Here is a 23,199-nt window from a genome sequence, read left to right on the forward strand (position 1 = left end):
TCAGCTGACTGTGTTGTCAAGCACCGGTAAACATTCCCGAGACTCTGCAAACATTAGGTCACTTACAGCAAGTGCTTCTTCTTCTACTTCTACTTCTTCTTCTTCTTCTTCTTCTTCTTCTTCTTCTTCTTCTTCTTCTTCTTCTTATTTTAATTTGATTGGTCACTGGCAAACCAGCTTGCAGGTGCATTATCACCTCCTACTTGATTATAGTGTGAATCAGTAGATTGACGCCAAGTCTTTGCACCGCAGCGTCTCTTTGTTTGCATCCACTCCCTGTGAGACCGCTGAGGTTACCTCCTTAAGTTCATTGCATCCTGATCTTTTGCGATGATCTAAATAATATGCTAGCAGCGTGTGTTGCATTATTATTTTCCAGTAGTCCCATTAGTCTATCAACATGAAGTGGCATATCTTAATGTACATAATGTTCTGTAATGTGTTGTGACTTTATTCTCATCCGTGTGTGTCTGCGTTTCCTCAGGGGTATAGTCCAGTGCGAGGAAAAGCTCACCATCAGTGCCTCCTGGTCTAAGGACGAGGACATCAGTCGTTTGCTGCAGTCCCTCCCAAACTGGGCAAACATGGCCCAACCCAGACAGACCCGACAGAAGAGAGAGGACGAAGAGGACTTTACCAGGTACGCACTGAACACACGTGTGTGTATACAAGTACACAAAGCCATTCATGTTCAGTGGTGCATTTTTACAATTTTCTATAGGAAAGGGTGTATACTCAAAAAAGTAGGATGCAGACAATCAGCGGCACACAAACACACTTGAGCAATCACGCACATAATCCTTCCCCTGGTTTTCCCTTCTTTATTCACTTATTATTGAACCCACCCTCATCGCCTAAGATGAACCCGTAAAATAAGTCATGATTGCTCTTTTAAAAACCCCTCTATCTGAAGGAAGTGAGGAAACGAGGGGAAGAACAAAATAGGAAAATATAAGGAGAGCAGACGGAGGCAGGGAAGAGGAGTGGGGGGGGGGTCAGTCTTATCGAAATTGCCTTTGAATGTGCACCCTCTTCAGGGAACACTGGAGCTCATCGGAGCGGAATAGTAAAGTAAATAAATAAATTGGTTATGTGGCCAAAGAAAGTCAATCTGTTGTGTGTGTGTGTGTGTGTGTGTGCTCTCTCCCTCAGAAACACTCACACACATACAGCACAGAGATAGCAAGCGGGAGACCATAAGGCTGCTTGATTTGAGAGCCGTAGATGTTTTCATCACTATGAAAGGGGGATTAGCTACTGCACAACTCTCAACCCAGCGCTTTAATAAAGCCTCATTAATAAGCTACACATGCCCGCGTGTGTGTTTGTGTTTTCTTTACCCATCTGTTGTTCAAAGGATCTTGATCTTGTGGGCATCCTGGTGACTCTGGAGGCCAGTCCACATGCCATGTGTTTGCAGCTCTGTGGTGTTGATCTTAAGTTATCCAACTTCCCAACACTCAATTTTCAATGCCAAGTATTCTTCCACAGCCCCAAGTGCCTGAACATATAGTGCACCGCTAAGTCTTTGGTTTGCCACTTGTAAATCTGTGCCTTCTGTTTGCTTTTCTTTTTCTAAATGTTCTCCGTCACCTGTTGTTTTTCTCTCCCACCAACTGTTGAGTTAGTAACAGCTCATTCCTTTCGAAGTGACTGTGCTCTGAAAGCTGTTGTTCCTGTTGTTCTTTGTCTTTATGTTTATCTGTCCGTGTATCCGTCAAGTTATCAACTTTGTTGTCTGTGCATCTCTGCGAAGGTCAAGGCAATAACATGGTCCCATATACACCAGTCAGCCACAACATTAAAACCACTCACAGGAGAAGTAAATAACATTGACCATCATGTGGCAATACAATGTTCTGCTGGGAAACTTTTGGACCTGCCATTCATGTGGATGTTACTTAGACATGTATCACGCACCTAGACCAGACCAGGCACCCCCACCCCATAGCAATGACACTCCTTGATGGCAGCAGCCATCCCCAGCAGGATGCAGCCTGACACAGGCACAAAAACGCTTTAGGAACAACTCAAAAAGCATGAAGAACAGCACAAGGTGTTGACCTGGCCTCCAACTTCACTAGATCCCAAACTGATCAAGTATCTGTGGGATGAGCCACAGAGGCCCCTCCCCTCAACCCATAGGACCCAAAGGCCCCCACTAACCTAACAACATTGTGTTACCAGACACCACAGGACACCCTCAGAAGGCCCATGTCCACTCTCTGATGAGTCACAACTGTTTTGGAGGCACAAGTGAGAATTCTAACCACTCAAAAACGCTTAACATCTCTTTCCGTCTTCGTCTTCCAGGGCAGCGTTTGCTAAGGAGTCAGAGGTGCTAACTGGTAACCTGGGAGACAAGTTAATCCCCCAGAACGAGATCCTGCGCGATGTCAGTGACCTGAAGGCTCTGGCCAACCTTCACGAGAGCATGGAATGGCTCGCAGGCCGCCTCAAGAATTTCTTCGTCAACCTTCCCCAAGCCTCCAGTAAGTAGAGAGAGGAGTCTTTCTCAGACTGAATGCTGATAGTTACCGCCTTAACAACCATTTTCTATCAAATCTGCCCAAAAGCCTGCACCAAGAACAGTGGTCGATTATTTTGCTGAAAATGAATTGAGCATGGTGGGTATTTTTGACAAAAACACAGACATATGAGGTACGTTTTCCGCCTACATCCGGTTCACTGTTGCCAGAGCAGACATCTGTTGCTGTTTATTCCTCCTACTGAAAAAGTGTCTTTGATGCATCATGAGTCCTGCCTGTCGAATGGTTGCATTGCACCAAGTTAGAGGATATTTCCATGAATTTCCTCTCCAACTTTTAATGTTTTTGCCAACAATGGCACTATTTAAGAAAAACCTGGGTATGCATTTGTTTAATATTTGCTTTTTTGGGGTGAGAGCAACGGCTTAGGGAAGCTTTAACCGCAGAAGCAACCAAAGACAAGCCTCTGTGACCCCAGGCAGCCATGCATAATGCCGCATTATATCACAGGTATGTTTTCCAGGAGACGTTCCTACCAGGTCATTAGATGGTTATTGATCAGACTGCGCTCCGGACTAAAAACATTGTCAGGATAGTTTATGCAGGATCACAGTCAGGGGTTATGCGAGACTTTCCTTATTTTTTTATGTGCAGTACCTTCATAGCAACACTCCTTACCTGTGCTTCATTAAGTTCTTGTTTGAGTGTGTTATCACACACTCATTACCTTCACTACTGGAGTTGTCAAAGAGCACTTTACACATACACACACACGCATACACACACACTCATTATCCTTGATTCTGCTTCTGCGAGTGTGTGCACATAAATGCCTGAACTAATCAAGACTCTTAAAAGCATTTCATACACTACCTGCTCAGTCATCACTTTTATAACATTAATCACTGATCAAAATGAGGGATCTGTGCGTGTGCGCGTGTGTCCTACTCTTTTTGCAGATCTTGTTAATCACTTGTCATTATTGTGTTGTTTTCGAGAACTTGTTTAATCTCCAAGAAATTAGTTGTAGGATCTTGTAATATTCTTCAAGTCTGTATCTTTATTTTATTTTATTATTATTCACGCCATGTGATGGCAGGTTAATACTCGGATTAGTCACACTCACCAAGCACCTTTTTTAGGAACACCTGTACACCAGCTAATTCATGCATTAGCTCAGAGGAGCTTCATCAGGAAAAAGTGGGATCTCAGTGGCTTTCACAATAACTTGATAGTTTGATGAGTTTGTCAGTTGGAGTATGTCTGAGAACTGCTGATTTCCTGGAGCGTATAACAGTCTTTAAAAAAAAATTTATTAAAAAATCCAGACATCTACAATTGGAAATGCCTTATTGATGAGACTTCTCAGAAAAAATAATTCCTGGCTGGTCTGAGCTAACGGAACAAGCAAAACTAGCTCAGATTTCTGCTCTTTAGCACCTCAGTGAGCAGAAAAGCACCTCAGAATGCACAAAACACCAAAATCCTTGAGGTGAATGGGCCCCAAATAAATAAGTTGGAGTCCACTGCTATCAGGCAAGAAGAGAAATTTCCACGGGGCTCCCCACAGGCTCAATAAGACTGAGCAATTGAAGGCTGGAAAATGGTAACCTGGTCTGTTGAATCTTGATTTCTGTCGAGGCTAGGTGATGGTGAGATCAGAATTTGGCAGCATGCTTCCATGGACCCAACCAGCTGTTTGTCCAGACTGGAGTTCAAGGCATAAGGGTGTAGGGATTGAAGTACTGGCACACTTTGGTCCCTTTTACACCAATCTATCCATCTATTGGCTGCTACCAGCTACATGATAATGTAGTAATCTAAAACTAGTTTCCTATATGACAAAAAGTTTATTGTACTTCAGACACCAGATCTGAATATAACACCTTTGAGATGTGGTAGAGCAGCATATTCACAGCATGAATACACAGCTGATACGTCTACAAAAATCATGTAGTGCATCCCAAAGAAAGGTTTCCAGCATCTTGTTGAATGCATACCGCAAAGAACTGAGGCCGTTTTGAGAGGCTCGTCCCGGTAGAGGTACTTTGTTCCAAGATATAGTTACTAAAAGCCTATACAGATGCCATGCTTCATTTTCTCAGTCTCACACAGTAGCCAGGTTTAGTTAATGTCTAAATTTGGATAATAAAACATATACCAATAAAAAATGGTACAGGTTGAAACAATTCAGATGTCTGACATCCACCTGTGGCTCAGGTTGTTCACCAATTGCAGGGTTGGTGGTGTAATTCGTAGTCGTTCGGGAGATAATTATATCAGCGTATATCCATACAGTGGGAGTGATTGGGGCACCGAATGCAGCCTCTAAATAACGCATTATCTGCTGCAAAACTCGTTCATTTCACCAGTATTTTGTTATCGTACGCTAGTGCTATTCCCAGTTGAGTCCGGAGTTACTTGTTATCATCATCCGGGGTCTATAGATTGACCTACAGACCCTGGATGATGTCTCGTGACCTGGATGATGTCATCTCTAAGTGGCACCCGTGACGGTCGGCTTGTTTACGGGGTCTGTAGATTGACCTACAGACACCAGATGATGATAACAGGTAAGTCCGGACTCAACGGGGAATAGCACTAGCGTATCATTACAAAATATTGGTGAAATGAACGAGTTTTGCGGCAGATAATGCGTTATTTAGAGGCTGCGTTTCGGTGCCCCAGTCACTCACACTATATGGATATACACTGATCTAATTATCTCCCAACTGACTACAAATTACACAAAAGTTATATAGGTGAGTAAACGATCGTATTTTATGCCAGAAATAAGGTCCAGGTTGTAAAAAACAGTAGTTCCCCTTTAACCTTTGTAGTGTTAAGAGTACTGTTGGGAAACTTTCCTGCAGTATCTTGGTAGAGCTGTGGTAAATTACGCACCTTTCTGAGAAGCCTAGAGAGGTTCTTTAACCTTTATCAGCCATTGTCACAACTCCCTGGCTTCGGGCTCCTGATTGCTCATTGAACTCGCGCTATTTTGCCGCCCCATATCGCAACTTTTCTCTTAGACATGAAATAATTGAATGCGAAATATTCTTATTTGGGGCTTGACTTTGTCGGCGCGGTATCTCTTCTTAAACTCTTCCCCCTCACTCCGACGGCGGCTCCCTTCGTCTATTCATAGATAAGAATTCAATAAAAGTGCGGGAAGGGACGTGACATAATTATCATTAATTCTGGCGGGTGGCACTAATGGGAAGGATAGGGCAGTCACTTATCATGCTGGGACAGCCTCCGTATTGTTCATTATTTAGTGTTTGGCGAGCTGATGACGGACTACGTGTGCGCCGCTATGGGTGCAGTGTGTGTGTGTGTGTGTGTGTGTGTGTGTACATAACCATGCACTGTGTAAGATGGGACAAGGGTACGGCGGGAAAAAAAAAAAAAAAAAGACCCCGCCTTATCTCATCCTCCACCCCCTCCCGCCTCACGTCTATGCCTCTCCAAATTGGATTTTATATTACAGAAGCAGTCAGGTATGAACAACTCATTTTCCTCTCCCTGTTTTTGTCTTTCTTTTACTTCTGTTTTTTTTATTTCTACTTTCTTACTTCAATATTCATTCTTGGTATTTCTTTTTATTCTTCCTTCATTTCTTTTTTCTTTTTTTTGGTTTCATGCCTCTTTTGCGTCTTCCTCATGCAAGCAGTGCGAACAATGTTCCTTCTGTTTTCATTCAAGTTTTAAGGGTCTGGTAGGTTCTGTTCACAGCTGGGCGATCCCCGCAGTGGACGCTTGGTTTGATCACTTTCTTGTGTGATTGAATTCTGCAGGGTGTGTTGTTGAACGCATCGCCATGCTCCAAAGTATGTGGACATGGGAATAGCTCACACAGCTGATTGCCTCAACTTCCTCCGTGGTGCAGAATCTGGATTCAGTTTAATTTAAAGAGTATATGTATGTGTTGGTGATGAGGGTTGTGTGTGTATGCATGTAGACGGACCACTGATGGCTGCAACCCTCAGATCCTCTCAGACAATATTTACACTCACGCCTGAGGAGCAACATCAGACTGACAGACATTTTTTTTTCTTATCTTTGTGTACTTAACATTCACCTCCAAACAAAAGCTCTTGTGAAGGGTTTATCCTGGTGGACAGTGCCTGGCCGCCATCCCAATGTAGGCGTAGATACATGCCTCCATGTATCCAACCTGCAGGTTTTTCCAGGCAGTAATCATGCAGTGTCCTTATGGGAGTAGGTTCTCATCTCCTTCTCGGCTGAAGAGAGACTCACCTTGACAATGGTGGAGTGCTGGTCTTTACCCTCTAGCGGTGGTTTTGTTTTCTCGACTCCATTTAACAAGGGAACACATTCTTATTCACTGCAGAGGCCTGAGGGACCGGTTGAAGTGGGAGTTGATGGTGTTGTTTTCCAGTAGTGGTAATATTGTCTTTAGTTCATGCATTTTTTATTTTTTTAAACATTTAAACGTCAGGCTTCAGGTTTTAGATTCTATCTCATTAAAAGACACCATTTAACACTGTCAAAATCTTTTCAATCTCACTCTGGGTTTTTATCTTTCTCTTTTTCCTCATTGTCTCTCTGGACAGGAGTTCAGCTCTCCTCTACCAGAGGCAGCAAAATAATTAATAACACATTTCTCTTCATTTCTTACCCAGTCAGTCATTTATGAATCATTCATCACTCCACCCCTCCAGGATACTGTCCTTTGTTTATCTTTCTCCACTTTCTGTTCAATTCGTCTTCCCTGTTGAGAAATGGGATGTGTTGTACTTTTTCAACAGATTTTTATCAACCGTTTAGCATCTATATTTGTCACAGTGCCTCGGATTAAAAAAAAAAAAAAAAAAGCCTTGTCATATTGTTTCCTTGATTTATAAAGGGGTCAGTGAGTGGAAGATTTGGGTGTGTTAACGCGAGCCGTCCATTTACGTGTGCACCTGCTGCACGCGTGTGCAGATTCCATCACTGATCTTCTCCCTTAATGTCTGCCACCCTCCTCCTCTGCAGATGGCAGGCAACAGACGTTTCTCTTAGATGAGATTCGAAAATAATTGGATAAGCACAGCGCGCGCACACACGCATGCCTACACACGCCCGCATAAATACATAACGCGTCCTCACATTTGATAATGCACACACAAAAAACTTATAAATAAGGGATGGGAGTCATTTGGTTGCAGAAAAAAAAAAAAAACACAGCAGAAGGAAGCCGAAAGAGAAAAAAGGGAGCAAGAAAGTTGTCAGTCAGGACCAATGAGTCGTCTCCTTTTGCCCGTCTGTCCCTGACTCTAATGGCGCCCCCCCATGCTGCGACGCCTCACTCGCATCATCAAAGCGGGCGGCGGGATCCGAGTGCGTTTGGGTGTGTGTGTGTGTGTCTGCGCCTGTGTGTTTCACGGACACCCCCTAGAGAGACCTCCAGCAGTGTGTGCCACAGTCAGCCCTTTTTTTTTTCTGCTGTCAGAGTGAGTGAGTGTAATGCACATGAGAGGAAACAAGCCTTCGAGTCGCTTTCATGCACAGGCCCGCGCGCACATACACAGACGCTTAGCTGGGGGTAAAAAAAATAAAAAATAAAATAAAAAAACATCCCCACAGGCAGAGCATGTGAAAAGCTTTTGCTATCTCGCGTGTACCAGCGAAGGGAAAGAAAGAGATAACACTGACAGCAAAAATAATCTTTACGTATGTGACACGAATGACTTTTCTCAGGTGATTTAAGTGGCACCTTTAATCCCAATGTGTAATTTTTTGCGCCCGTATACACAGTCAGCACACTGCTAACTGCAACAAACACTTGTCGATGACGTTATTTGTCATTTGCTGCCGGGAGATATCAATAAATGTGCCAAAATTATTTAATGTAGCTTTTAGATTACTTGCTTGTTGTACCATTTTGCATTCAGAAACAGTATTGTGTTTCGGTGCTGCGTTCTGTTTCAGTTAATGATCTGATAAGTTGACCAGGGAGAGTAAACAGCATCAGCTAAATGCAATCAAATGAAGTCAATTAATGCCATAATGCTCCACTCCCTGGAGAAATCATTGTGGATTCTTTTGATTAAGACCAATCACGTTTGTTGTTCCTGCAACTCATTTAGCAGCATTAATATTAATATCACCAGCCTAAACATCTAATCCACAGCAATGTTTCCTTTTATTTTTCCCTTGGATGAGACAGCCATACTGGTTTTATACTGTAGCATCATCTAACCGAACACAGACAGCATGTGTAATGTTACAGTCGCCTGCTGTTTTAAGTTCTTTGTTTTGCTTTTAGGATGGTTTAACATAAAAAAAAAGAAAGATTAAGGCATATTATGAACCTAAAATGTTAGAAAACCAACCTATTAATTATCTCAGAGCTCACAGTTGTGTTTCAATCTGTAATAGCTGTGATTAAACTGATAAAAAGAGGAAAGATACGCAAATTTTTATCGAAATATGAAGCAGAAGAATACATCAAAACCCCGAAGCTGACCCACTTCAGTTTTTTATACCAGAACTTATGTAAAGTCTATCCAAGTCTCTTATATAAACTACCCCTAACTGCTGCTTATAGTCTTGACTCTGCACTGCGGTGTCCTCCTCCCACATGCATTGTCAAGAGGTTTACTGAAGAAGACGGTTAATTAGCTGCTACGTTCAACCGTACAGTACATACGTTTAATATGCATGGATGTGCAGGCCAACACGCCACGTGCACACCTTTATTAAAGAAACATAATTCTCAGCCTTATCTCCGCGTGGCAGATACACAGGCCATAAGAGCAGCTGTCACTAATGTCACATCACAGCTCTGGCTGTGTTTGCTTTGCTGATTGGAAAGCTGTGGCACGTACCTGGCTGCTGTTTGCCTAGGCCAATGACTTCTGATCTTATCATATTTAAAGTACACTAGGGGACCGATGATTCACCAGCACATACAGAACGAACAAAGACGGACACGAGGACACAGTAGCACCTTGGAAAGCATCTTTGAAGAAGTTAACTGCGTGTACACCGATCAGCCAATACAATGTTTTGCTGGAAAACTTTTGGACCTGGCATTCATTCTTGTGGATGTTACTTAGACATGTAGCACCACCTAGACCCGACCAGGCACACACACAAAAACGCTTTAAGAACAATTAAAAAAAAACAAAAAAACATGAAGAACAGCACAAGGTGTTGACCTGGCCTCCAAATTCACTAGATCCCAAACTGATCAAGTATCTGTGGGATGATCCACAGAGGCCCCTCCCCTCAAGCCATTGGACCCAAAGGCCCCCACTAACAACATTGTGTTGCCAGACACCACAGGACACCCTCAGAAGGATCATATCCATTCTCTGATGAGTCACAAGGGAGACCTACACAATATTAGGAAGGTGGTCATAATGTTATGACTGATCGGTGTATAAATACAGGGTAAAGTTATTCATCTTTTAAGCCGCCCTTGTGTTTTTCTCATTTAGTCGTAAAGTAATTTGCTTTGTAGCTGACCATTGGTCGCTAGTGGACGTTCCAGGTTCTGGTCGCCTAGGTTACCACCTTGTATATTTTTTTTGAGATTTGTTTAACTTGGTACCCGATCTCTTTACATTGTTACATCATTACAGGTTCGTCTGCCTTTTTTTTTTTCTACAACTAACTGGACTTTATCAGCATCCCGTGCTGTCTTGCCGCCTTTGTGCCCGTCAACACATAAAACACCCATCACTTTGTAGGTTGCTAGGTGATGTTCCCGGCTCTGATTGCCCAAGTAACCCTCTTGCTCCCTCTCCGTTTGAGAAGAGGACAGCGTTTCCTTGCGATAAACACGAGGGGAGCTCTGTTTCACCTTGCCTCAAAGTTGAGATTAGTTCACCTGCCCACTTATCTATCACTGTTACAACTCGCTGAATTTCATGCTGTATCTCGAGAGCACAGACTTATCCGAATCTGACAGTTGGCTGCAGAGAAGCATTGCAGTTTATAAACTGTTATAGTTTTACATTTAGCTTCATTTACAGTGTAATTAATTAGTTTTCCAGTTTCTTTCAGTGCCCATACACTTGTTTAACAAATTTTTGGATAGTCTTATATGCCTTGAAAGGAATAAATCAAAACCACATTATATTAAGGAGAACTCACCTTTCTATAGGAGGACTACGTTTTAAATGGGAATGACATTTAGAGCTTAATATTGGTCGCCTGTATCCAGCTTCCTGTTTCTTTGGGGCTATCACTCAGAAGAGTCAAGGAGAGGAAAGACAGATCACCAGGTTATTTTAGACTTCGCTCGAACCTGCTACTACTCCTTCCTAAGCTGTGTGTGTGTGTGCATGGAGGTGTGACCTTCAGAAGGGCAGGAAGAATAACTAGGGAGCTGGCTTTGACTGCGGCACATCGATCGCGGACCCCTGCATTCTCCTGCTCAACAGTCACTCTTCGTACACACACACACACACACACACAGTGACACACCCGCACACATATACAGACGCACACACTCGCCTCATTGACCAAATAGACTTACATATGAGTGACGGGGCCAATTTCTCTCCTTTTCCTCCCCTTGTTAATTTATGGCCATTGATCTACACTGAGCAGAATTTATATACACTCATCATGCTCCCTGACTCTCTCTCTTTCTCTCTCTCTCTCTTTCTCTTTCGTGCACACACAGATCTTTTGTGTGGCTTACAATGCGCTGCAGTGACACATGCTCCTGCTGCCTCAGCACAAGTAGTAAGAAGAAAGTACAAGAACATGCTGAAGGACTCAGGGAGCGTGTGAAGTTGAACTAATGGTTTTCTTTTTTCTATGTGTACATGCATGAGCTGGTGTCATTTACAGAGCCTGATAATATCAGTATGAAATTGAATACAGGCACACAGTTATAACACATTAATAATGATCTTATGACACATTTCTTTGAGGCTCAGGGGTCAAGCGGCCCATGGACACTCCTCCACCGTACATTTTTCTTCGCCAAGCACCTTTTTTTTTATGATTATTTATTTTTATTGCCCATACTAAAGCTGCAATAACATTTAAATACACTATATTGCCAAATGTATTCACTCACCCATCCAAATAATTGCATCCCGGTGTTCAAATCACTTCCATGACCACAGGTGTATAAAATCAAGCACCTAGGCGTGCAGACTGCTTCTACAAACATTTGTGAAAGGATGGGTCGCTCTCAGGAGCTCAGTTAATTCCAGCAAGGTACCGTGATAGGATGCCACCTGTGCAACAAGTCCAGTCATGAAATTTCCTCGCTACTTAATATTCCACAGTCATCTGTCAGTGGTATTATAAGCCACGTAAAATGACAGAGCTGGGTCAGTGGATGCCAACTTTCTGCAGTCAGTCGCTACAGACCTCCAAACTTCATGTGGCCTTCAGATCAGCTCAAGAACAGTGCATAGAGAGCTTCATGGCAGTGCAGTGCAAAGCGTCGGATGCAGTGGTGTAAAGTGCACTGCCACTGGACTCTAGAGCAGTGGAGATGCATTCTCTGGAGTGACGAATCACGCATCTCCATCTGGCAATCTGATGGACGAATCTAAGTTTGGCGGTTGCCGGGAGAACTGTGCTTGTCTGACTGCATTGTGCCAAGTGTGAAGTTTGGTGGATTATGGTGTGGGGTTGAAGCTGTTATACCTGCAAATGGTGGGCCAATATCATATTAAACCCTATGGATTAAGAATGGGATGTCACTTAAGTTCATATCTGTGTAAAGGCAGATAAGCGTATACTTTTGGCAATATAATGTGTATAATCCCTGTAATTCCTGTTTACATTTGCACTTTATTCATTATACTCTAACAGTTTTGTTTATATCCTCCATGGACAGTTTGCATAGTTGAAACTTTAAAGTCCTGTTGACAATGTTTTGTGTGACTCCCTGTCCTTTCCTATCCATCCAGATGTGTCTCCATGCTCAGCAGACAGCCAAGTGGTTGGCGAGAGTGAACGCAGCAGGGAGCAGATTCTCCAGACCCTCAGCGACCTGTCCAGGGGCTTCCAAGATATTGCCGACCGTTGTCTCCTGGTGTTACATCTGGAGGTCAGGTAAGCAGGAGGAAGACGCTTCAGACACTTCATGTTGTTGGATTCTTATAGTGACCCCTTCCAGCATATACTGCGTAAGCTCAGGCTCTTAAACAAAGCCTTTTACAAATGCTTCAAAGATTAGCACTGGTTGTACGTTCATGCATTGTCAGAAAAACTCCAGTCATTGGAGAAACATGATGGACATACAGGCAAATAGCCCTGACTCAAACTTGGCAAACGTTACAGCTTTGCCGCTTGCAAGCTGTGCATCCATCTCTGACATCCATCAAACACCATACCTCTGAATACATACAGATTTTATGCTTCACATGAATCTGTTTGAAGTTACTCATCACTCAGTTTCCCTTACAAATACTGGAAAAAACACGTGTCAGCGCGAGGAGCTGAACGGAAATACACATTGTGTTTGTCCATATTGTTGACTTAAAAACAACAACGTGAACACACCAAAGTCGGTAAAAACTACTTTCTATCTTGGGAAATAAGACCATCTAAGGGGATATAAAACTATGCTTTGGAAATACCTTAGAGGATACCAGAAAAGATCACATTTGGGGTTTATTATTCGTGTAATGTTGTGTAATTCACTGATTAATGTAATCATTAATTAAATGTTCAATAAAATAATCTTATAAATGATTGCGCCATATGTAAAAAGTTCAGTTTATTGCATTTGTTTGCTAAAAAACAAATTGCTCATACAAATGATGTGTCATTTTTCAAAGTAAAGACATAAACTAATGAGTTTATAGAAGAAAATAGCTTTGGATGATGAAATGTTATAAGAAACAAGTAAAAAAAATGCTCCAACTGTCATCATTCACTGGCGGAGTGCGACGTGCTTTCTTCATCGTTTTCTATTTAAGTGCGCACACCGACACGGTCTTGATTCATGTCAGCGCATGATGATGAGCGTCAAATCATCAACATCCTTCTTTTTGTTTCATGTGTTCGGTGCATGGGACGGGTGTAAATGGGTGCAAAGCCGCCAATATGCGTTGCGCTCGGCTCTCACCTTCCTCCCAGACAAATTGGCACGACTGCACTGATATTACTCATTTGTGTAATGCAGAATTTAAGCGTATACATTTAAAGCATTTCCCACCCAGTTACTCACATGCCACACAACATCATGGAGCACACGTCATTAAATCAGATGAGCTAGAAGAGCCAGTGCCGTCACACATGTACCCTGAATGCACAAGTTCGGATATGTATACCTTATCTTTAGTATGTGTTTTGAATGTCAATATCGAAGTTAATTTACCACTCCATATACTTTCTCACCCACACAACTGCTAATAGTCCTCCATCATCCCTCTCCAGTTTTTTTCCACCCCTCCATACCACTCTCCCTGTAGACCATTGTGTAGCTTATGCAATATTGTTGATGATTTCAGTAGAAAACCCTCCCCGAGGCTGATGTCTAGCTATATGCTACACTCCATTGACTCTCCCCATCTAGCGAATTTCCCCTGATAGTGGTATCAGCTAAATGAAGCCATGAGGAAGAAAGACGGGAGGGAGGGAGGGAGGGAGGGAGGGAGGAAGAAAGAGATGGAAGAGAGATGAGTGAGGTTAAAGTGGCGGTGGGGGTTAACGAAAGGAGCTACAGTAGCTAAGTGGGAGAAATGATTGAGTGGAGGGAGAAGGACGTGAGAGGGAGGCATTAAAATTGTGGTGCAGTTGTTGGCTTTGCCTTAGGGGAAGAGACATTTAACCATATCATTGTATACCCTTCTGCTCCGGGCACTGACTGATTATGGAATTATCAAAGTGTTCACTTCTTAAGTCTAGAAAGACATATGTCTTCTGTGAACCCAAGAGCCGTGACACACCAAGCCGTTTACCAGCGTACCGGACCGTCAGTTAGTGTGCGTGACTCTTTTTTTTGTGATTTGTCCCGCACCGTTGCTACTGGTCGGACTCTTGACTGTGGCTTTTCAACAGATTCAGCATGTTGAATGAGAGATCACTCTGATTGCCTAGCAAACCAGTGCACAGGAAGAGAAAGTACAAAGTCAAGAGGGAACTTACATGTCTAATTTTACACATTGATCTCATATGAACCGTCCAATATTTTCACAACAACATGACCATGTAGTATGAATAAAGTGTAGCGGCCAGCTCTGTTCTCCAGTTGTTAGATGTTGCAGGTAATAGTAGCTCTTCCTGTTTGGAATGACGAATACAGACTACTGCCCCCTGCTGGTGTGGAAGCACATAACGTATGTGCCAGCTGACCTTTGGCTATCATCTTTGTGGTTTGTTCAAGTGCAACTTTTTGCTCCAGACACATTCAGTCTGAGGCGATAAAACAATTGGCCTTCATTGACGGTAGTTCTTTAATGTTGGTTTAGTGTCTCTGTATCGTAAAAGGACCTCATAAAGGACCTGTAAAAGGATCGCTCACGATTCAACGCTTCTACGCATTAAAAGTAATATCAAATATATATGACTGTGGACGAGCTGGGGATATGTTTGTTTTGCTTCTTAAAATCATGAATATTTTCCGCGACATGTTGCATAACAATCATCAAAATTTCTATTGTGGATTAGTTAAAGTTCAGCCTTTAACATGAACCAATTTACTCAACAATATGTGTAATTCAACAGTTCCACCAAGAAAAATCTGACCAGGAGAAGTAAAAACAAAAACCCTTCAGCAAGGTTCTCAACCCACAATTACTCCACAGGAGCTGCTTACCGGCAATCAGCGCAAATCTGTGTTGGCACTACATCTTTATTAAGATATTCCCTGGAGAAAAAATGAATCAGGAAATATCTTTAATACAGTGTTTTAAAGATAAAGATGTCAAGTCCTTGGCATACTTTCTATAAATGCGAACCAATGGATTTGAAGGCCATTATTTTAAGACGTTAGTGTTGGACGTTGACGCAAGGTTAAAAGTAGAAGTATTTTATAGCTTGTATGCTGTAAATTTACTCCGGCACAGCACATTCAGCACGGCGCTCTACAGCACTCTGCTCGTCTGAATGGTCTCCAGCAGTGATGTAGCGGCCGCTGAACAAGTTGATATATTATGAGTACTACAGAATGATTTCTGTACAAATTATAGGTGTTAGAGGAGGTATACACCTCAGTAGGGCTTGAGATGTGAGAACACACAGTGCCCGCTAAAGTGTACCTTGTATAATCCAAAGGACAGAGAATAATACACTTCATACATATTCTTGGTTTTCCTTATGGTTTTGAATTCAGCACACGTCAAAGCTGATTTCCGCCCAGCAGCAGGAACCTGTGAGGGAATCTATCAGACAGTTTAACAGAGCAGGAAGCATACTTTCTTTAAACAGGAAAAAGACATATAAATATTCTTCAACAACTAATTTGTCTTTTCTTTCCCTCCCTCTCACTATCTTCATTTCCGTCCAGGGTGCATTGCTTCCATTACCTGATCCCCTTGACCAAGCAAGGAAACTATGCCATTGTGGCCAATGTGGAGAGCATGGACTACGACCCGCTGGTGGTCAAACTGAACAAGGACATCTCAGCCATAGAGGAAGCCATGGGGGCCGCCTTGCAGCAACACAAGTTCCAGTACATCTTTGAAGGTCAGCAGGTTCCCCATGGGATGAACTTTAAATTGTTGCCTAAAATATACAGCTCACCCAAGTACATATTCTTCTCTGTCCCGATCTGATGATCTTCCCTGCATCGTATTCCCTCTTTTTCCTCTCTAGGTCTTGGTCATCTGATCTCCTGTATTCTAATAAATGGGGCTCAATACTTTAAGAGAATCAGCGAGTCTGGCATCAAGAAGATGTGCAGGAACATCTTCGTCCTCCAACAGAACCTCACCAACATCACCATGTCCAGGGAGGCTGACCTCGACTTTGCCAGGTCAGACACCTTTTCACACTTTCTCAGCGTGAGCCAGAAAAAATGCAGCTCACCCGGAGATGTATTTGTGGTTGAAAGCAGGAACACGCCTCCCTTTCAGCGCCATGAGCAGAGCCAGCAACGATAGAGTTATAGTAAATGCACTCAGTTTCCACTGGCATGTGTTTGTGAAGGCTGTGAAGGCTAATAACCTTGGACAGGAGCAGCAGGCAGCAGATCTTCTGTGCACATATTGAGCGCCATGCCATTTTCTTGCCAATGCTTCAAAAGTTTTGCTGTTGTCATGGCAATAACACCTCTCATATCACAAGGTAATAATAATCTTAGACATCAGGACATCATCATACAGTATATTCTTGGAATCTGTGCTTCAATAAGTCTAATTTTAAAGCCTAATATTTTTAAATTACATATCAAATGAGCAGCGTTCTGGAGGCGAAATGGACAGTGACAGCCTGATGATCGGTTTTCAGTTTAAATCAGTTGATGCATTGGTCCAGCCTCTGCTATACACCTGCACAGACCCACACAGGCGCACTTAGTGTCCTCAAGTTCAGACAGCAACTATGTCAGCGCGCAGACAGATGGTCGAACAGATTGTCAACCACTCCGAGTATCTGTGTCCACGCGGTTGTTGGTGTTTATTTCTTATTCATACATTTAAATTTTGTGAGTCTACCTGCTGTTGCCCAGTGCTGCTCGGACCTGACAGGCATGAGGGAAATCAGCGCTCGGATATCTTTGTGAACAAGATGGAGGCAGGAGGAGAGAATAAGGCGGGGAGGGAGACGGGGGATTTTAGAAGCTTGTGTCCTTGACAGCGTGAGAGGAAGGGTGATGGGAAAGATGGAGAAATAAGAAAGGGCTCGGAGTGAGAAACTTGTAAAACTACGTGAAAGGAAGTTGAAGAAAAGGCATCTTTTACAAGTATAGAATGGACTTGGAGAAGTTGAATCAGAACATAGCATACAGCGGAGTAAGAGGTGACAACTGAAAAATATACAAAGAGAGGAGGATAATGAAATGAATGAAGTGTGAGCAGAATAACACTCTAGAGCCTGGCGAAAGACTAATAATTATATTTTAGGAACATTTTTAACCGTTTATTTAGGAAACTATGATCTTTTCTTATTTTTGTTTATTACAGAATATTGGTTATTTTGAAGCCAGCACCTCAGGTATCCTTTCAAAGGCCCCTTTTATAACCACATCAGGTTTTCTGCATTTAATGTTTCTCATAAAAAGCATCATGTCTGCCATGTTTTCATGATATATTGCAGGGTTAATTAGCTTCTTGTCACGGCTCTTGGAGTCTTTATGAGTATGTCATATATATACGAGTGGCCAGTTATCTACAGTATGTGATGGCAGAGTTCTGACTTTTGTCTATAATATGCTGGGATGGAAAGCCAAGTTTCCCTCAAGAGGAGGAAGTGGGGAGGGTAAATAAACAAAGAAGTAAACTGAAATGACCTGAACTGTACTGGATGTGGAGGACCATTGATTAGTATGTTATTTCTACCCTCTGTCAAGTTTGATTATGGAGAAATGCCAGTGATGGCTTCTCTGTCTTTTCTCTCTCTCTCTGATTACGAGGCGTGGGTGGTGTGGAGGTGTTGATTGGGAATTGCAGAGCACATTGTTTACACATTCATGGCTTTTTGGATTGGCCGGCCTCCGGCTCCAAGACACACCAGCTCTGGCAGGCGCATACACAAACCCACACGCATGCACACATCTTCTATGTATCTCTTGCTCTTACCCGTGCACAGCTACTCGGCCAAACCAATCAGCATTTTGAAATAAGCATATTCATATTAAGGATATGAATATTCATAAAGTATGCTTACATCTGCTATTGGAGCTGACCATACGGCCTGTACGATGTGTGAGGATGGAAATATGTTAAAATGATGCAACTGTGGAATAATAGAAACCCATTTTTAGGTTCCTAAACCATGTTGAAATTCAAAAAAGTCATCCTTTTCTAAAACCACACGCTCTTACAAACAATGATTCCTAACATTGTTGGACACGAATACATGTCCACACATCCCTATCTCAGTGTTTTCACACACAATGTCAATACTATGGCGGCCCGCCAGGGTCTAATTTACTCTGCCATGGCCTGATAACGAATCGGAAATATTTTTGCACATTTCAAACAATGTTGTGTTTGTGTTGTTTTTCATATTGCTCCTGAAAGCATCTTTCCCTCCCTTCCCTCCCCATGAGACCCTCCACACACACCGGCCGCTCACCTGCTCTGTACTGAATTTAACCCGATAGAGAAAACAGCATTTAGCATGAGAAGCTATTTGTGTTATTATGTTACCAATGCATTTTAAAACGTGATGCTTGATTTTTTTTAGACCATGGAGATTAACAATTATTTAAAGAGAGTTGGTCAAAACGGAAGGAAACGACTCCAGACGTAACGTGAACTAGCTTAACCTTATAAGCCGTAGCTAGCAAAGTTCAATTTAAATTCAACTGTTTTCTTAAAATATGTTTTATTCGCTAATACATTAATTAATCTTACATACATTTGTCCATAGAATGTCACGTTTCCACAGCTTATGTCTAGTATTGATGTCTCATGAAACACTGCCTAACTGGATGCAGTAATATGCTTATAGATGACCTTTTTGCTCATTCTTCTTGCTTATTAGCATCAAACTCTGACTTTTTTAATATAATAATTATATTTGGCTGATGGTTGATATAATAATATCATAGGACTTAACTGGGAGACCTCTGGACTAAAAAGTTGAACTGGAACCCACTGCAAAGACTACCCCCAATGGTCAGTTTTAGCACATACGTTCTTCACTCATAGCTCATTACAGGCAGGTGGCAGTAGTATGTATTCCTCACTCAAAAGGTGAAACCAGATGTGCTACTATTAGCTGGTAAGCTAGGAAGCTAGAAGGTGCTACAAACCATGGCACAAAGCTAGCTTCTCCTGAATCATGCTAATCAGGCGGTCAAAGGTTTATTTATTCTGTATAATCATGTGCGCTTACTTTTGTCACATCTCGTTTTCTTCTTGTACACTGGTTTGCTGAGCAGATCAGCCAGTCAGCTTGATCTCTTTCACTGAAAAATTCCTCACTAAGTCGACATACCGGATAGGCTGAAACGCTAGCGTCAGGAGTCCGACCAGTGCCACATCGCAGAAACATCGTCATAAACATCAAACTGTCATATTGGTGTGTCACAGCCCTAACCCTGATCCAAACCATATTCTGGACTTTACACTAAAACCATGTCTTAACCCTCAAATAGCCGTGTCCTCACTTCGATGGTCTTAAAACTGGTCCTCATTCGGATAGCTGCACAAGCACACACACACACACAAACAAACACAAAACATCATCAGCCTTAAATCAATTTACTGTTACATATTTCATAGAAAATCAAAAATTAACCCCAGATGGCATCTTGAAACAACGGTTTTATTGTTAAGATTCTGGCTGAGAAAACGAACACCGTCTGACAGAACCAGCAGAGCAAAAAAAAAGCAAAAAGGACGAGTAGCTAAAAGCAGAATATTCATCAGCATTTTATTACCACCTCTGGAGAGGCAAGAACAAAACAAGAAAAGGAAGTAATCACAGCAGGAAGCCCGCTTTGCAGAAAGGCTGCAGATGCTTGTCTACCTGTGTACTTTTTTTTTTTGTTCCTATTTGTGTGTCCATGTTAATGTGTGTGTTTTTTCTGCATCTGTACACTTGTATGGGAAAGAGGGAGACCTGGACAAGGGCACCATAACAGCCAATGATTGAGCTAAAACTAAGGAGAGGCCTGGTAACAGCACACAGCCCTGCAGAACTCATGAGGACACGTTTGTCTCGGTGTGCAAAAGGATGGGGAAACAGTGCCACCTTGTGGTTAAATACATTATATATATTTGTAAAGACCCTGAAAATCCACCGTATGTCAGTTACTAATGTTGCACAAGATGATAAAAGTCAAGTGTGTGTGTGTGTGTATGAGAGAGAGAGAGAGCATGTGTATTTGTACAGTCCTATAGCGGCCTCTTGTCTCTCAGTCAGACGTTTGGCAGCAGCATCAGCTCTGTGAGTCAAGGTCAAGCACACACACCTGAACACAAGCACACAAGCGGACACACACCGACCATCTGCTCAGAAACAGTTCTGGGGCTCATTCTGCAGACCTGTGTGTCACTGCAACACCTCACGTGTGTGTGTGTGTGTGTGTTTGTACTGACTGCGCACTCAACCACATCATTCTGCTGATCACCTCTTATTGTCCTGTGTCTCCTCGTCCTTCTCTTTCTATCTCTGTCTCTATCTCTTTATGCTGATATCTTGACAGGGGATGAGATAAACAGGTGAAGTTGCTTTTATCTTAAAAAGACCAGAAGACAAAATAGTTACACACGACAACACAAGTTTTGCAAACTTAGTGTTGCTTGGCAACAGTCCACTCAAACCTAAGAGGAAATCTTGGCAACAGATTTGGGCTCCTAAAATAGAGATCTGAAACAATTAACGCATATTGTTTGCCGAGTCCTTGTAGATTTCCACCATTTGTTTACAGTGCTAGAATGACAACACAATAAATTATTCATTTTACCGTTAAAAACAGAAACAGGAAACCTCAAATTCTCTCTCCATTCACTTTCATGAAACTCGAATATAACTGGATTATTTGTAGCTCGGCTCAAATGCCGTTTCTGTTTTTGGTTTTCTTGAGTGATTCAGAAACAACAATGCTAAGTTTTCTTTTAGATTTTTCACCAAGACTGAACAGGGATGTCAATACAAGTGTTTGTCAAATGACTTGTTTGATGCTACCTAAACAGTATTTTCATTTCCTATTTATAACTGCTGAGGCGACTGTGGCTCCGCAGAGGCAGAGCAGATTGTCCATGAACTAGAGGGTTAGCGGTCCGATCCCTGGTACATGCCATAGTGTCCTTGAGCAAGACACTGAACCCTGAGTTGTATACAAAGTGATTGTGTTATTGTGACTGTAAAACACTTTGAGTTCCAGGTAGGTAGGTAGAAAAGCGCTTTATAAATACAAGACCATTTACTATAACTGGGAGTCAGCAAACAGGTTGTTTTTGTTTTTGCATCTTCTTCGAGATTTCTCAGAAAATGATTTGCTGTCATTGGAGCACAGTATTCAGTTTCAGCCAGATATTAAAAACAAAAACAAACAAACAAAAAAAAAAAACGAATAATCCGTGGATACTTTGATCTGTTTTCTAGTTTTTGAGTCGGTTTTTGTTCCTTTGCTCTGCTTATAGTGCTGGGAATCAAGGCGTGAAAGCATATACATAACATATATATAAGCAGCTTTTTAATCTTGAAAGGATCATTAGAAAACCTGTGCATGACCGTATTTAAACACATTCAGTAAATTAATGTGAAGTCATTTGCGGTCTAAATAGGTTTAAACATTTTAGGTATGTTTTTTTCACACTGACACTATCACAGGCACACATTGGTGGAGCTCTGGGCTGCCTGGTGACCCGTGTAGGCAGGTTGCCGGGCTGTCATAACATCCCCAGAAAACTTGCAAGCCCCTTAGTCCATAGCTAGGCTAAATACCAGTCTGACAGGCTCACTGTAGAGATGCCCCAGAGTTCAGACCATCGCACCCACCTGTCTGCTACTGGAAATTACTACAGTGTGCAGGTGTGCATGTGTGTAGTGCACAAGAAGCTTGTGTATTGTTCTAAAGTGACCACCCCAGTGTCTGTGCGTTGGCGAATAAGCTGTCTTTGTGTGTGTGTGTGTGTGTGTGTGTGTGTGTGTGTGTGTGTGTGTGTGTGTGTGTGAAGGTGACAGGCTGCGGTGTGTCTACAGAGAATGCGGTAATAAGTACAGTTGACGGCCATGTCAGGAGGTAGTGGGTGTCAACAGATAAAACTGTTTGTATTTAGGCCTGGTCTCGGTGCGCTTCTGTCTCCCTCCCTGTCACCTTGTGTCTCTTTCTTTATCTCTCCTCCTCCTCCCTTTTTCTCCCCCACTGTTTTTCTCTCATATTTGCTATCCAGTCACCTGCACTGCCTCTGCTGAATTGAAATTCTCTTTCTTCCCCGTCTTTCCTCCAGCCCCTCCCTTCCCCTGCTCCTGTTTTCTGCGTGCATGCGCAAGGTGCAGTGTGATGAGACTGGTCTTTGCTGATGAAGCCCGTCTCTGCGTGCGTGTGTTTATGGTCGTGCACCTCGCAGCATGACGAGGCTTTGCCCGCCTTAGCCCGCCTTTGCTGATGAAGCCGGCGTAAGTGTGCACGCATGCACTCTCTCATCTGTGTGTGTTTGTTGTGCGTGGCGCAGCATGATGAGACTGGTCTTTGCTGATGAAGCTTCAGTCTCGGAGTCTCTGCAGACCTTTCCTCATTACCAGGAGGAGAGACAAATACACCGCTCTGCAGGGTGAGAAAGACAGAAGGAAGGGAGGAGGACCTTAGAGACAGATTGAAAGAGGCAGAAGGATGTATAGACTGAGATTACAACCACACTAAGCTGGGCTCATTTTTGAAAAACACCAATTACTTGTGAAAATAACACGCGTCAATGCTATTATCTTCAGGTAAAGATCCATTTTCTTTTTGCCTCTTGGCCTTGAGATTAATGTCGATATTTTTTATTTTTTCACTCTGCATTTATCTCACATAAACGAGGCCTCATCTGAAATAACATTTCAGACATATCACAATGGTAGAATAAACATCTTGATCACTGCTTTATTAACCCCCGTTAAACATACAGTTAGACTGCAGCTTTGACTGAGCGCGACAACTCATGCTTTCCAGTTACCATAGTAA

The 23,199-nt window shown here is 42.5% G+C and overlaps 1 protein-coding gene across 1 annotated transcript in view; it reads left to right on the forward strand.

Annotated features, from left to right (window-relative positions):
* exoc4 (exocyst complex component 4) overlaps positions 1-23,199 on the forward strand; it is a 116,703-nt gene that overhangs the window by 85,562 nt on the left and 7,942 nt on the right. The window contains exons 15-19 of the mRNA XM_084573083.1: positions 485-640; positions 2,314-2,492; positions 12,380-12,524; positions 15,925-16,103; positions 16,233-16,392. Of these exons, the coding sequence (XP_084429209.1) occupies positions 485-640; positions 2,314-2,492; positions 12,380-12,524; positions 15,925-16,103; positions 16,233-16,392 (819 nt within the window). The remainder of the gene's footprint in view (positions 1-484; positions 641-2,313; positions 2,493-12,379; positions 12,525-15,924; positions 16,104-16,232; positions 16,393-23,199) is intronic.

Source organism: Chelon labrosus (genome assembly GCF_963514085.1).
Source record: "Chelon labrosus genome assembly, chromosome: 23".
NCBI lineage: Eukaryota > Metazoa > Chordata > Actinopteri > Mugiliformes > Mugilidae > Chelon > Chelon labrosus.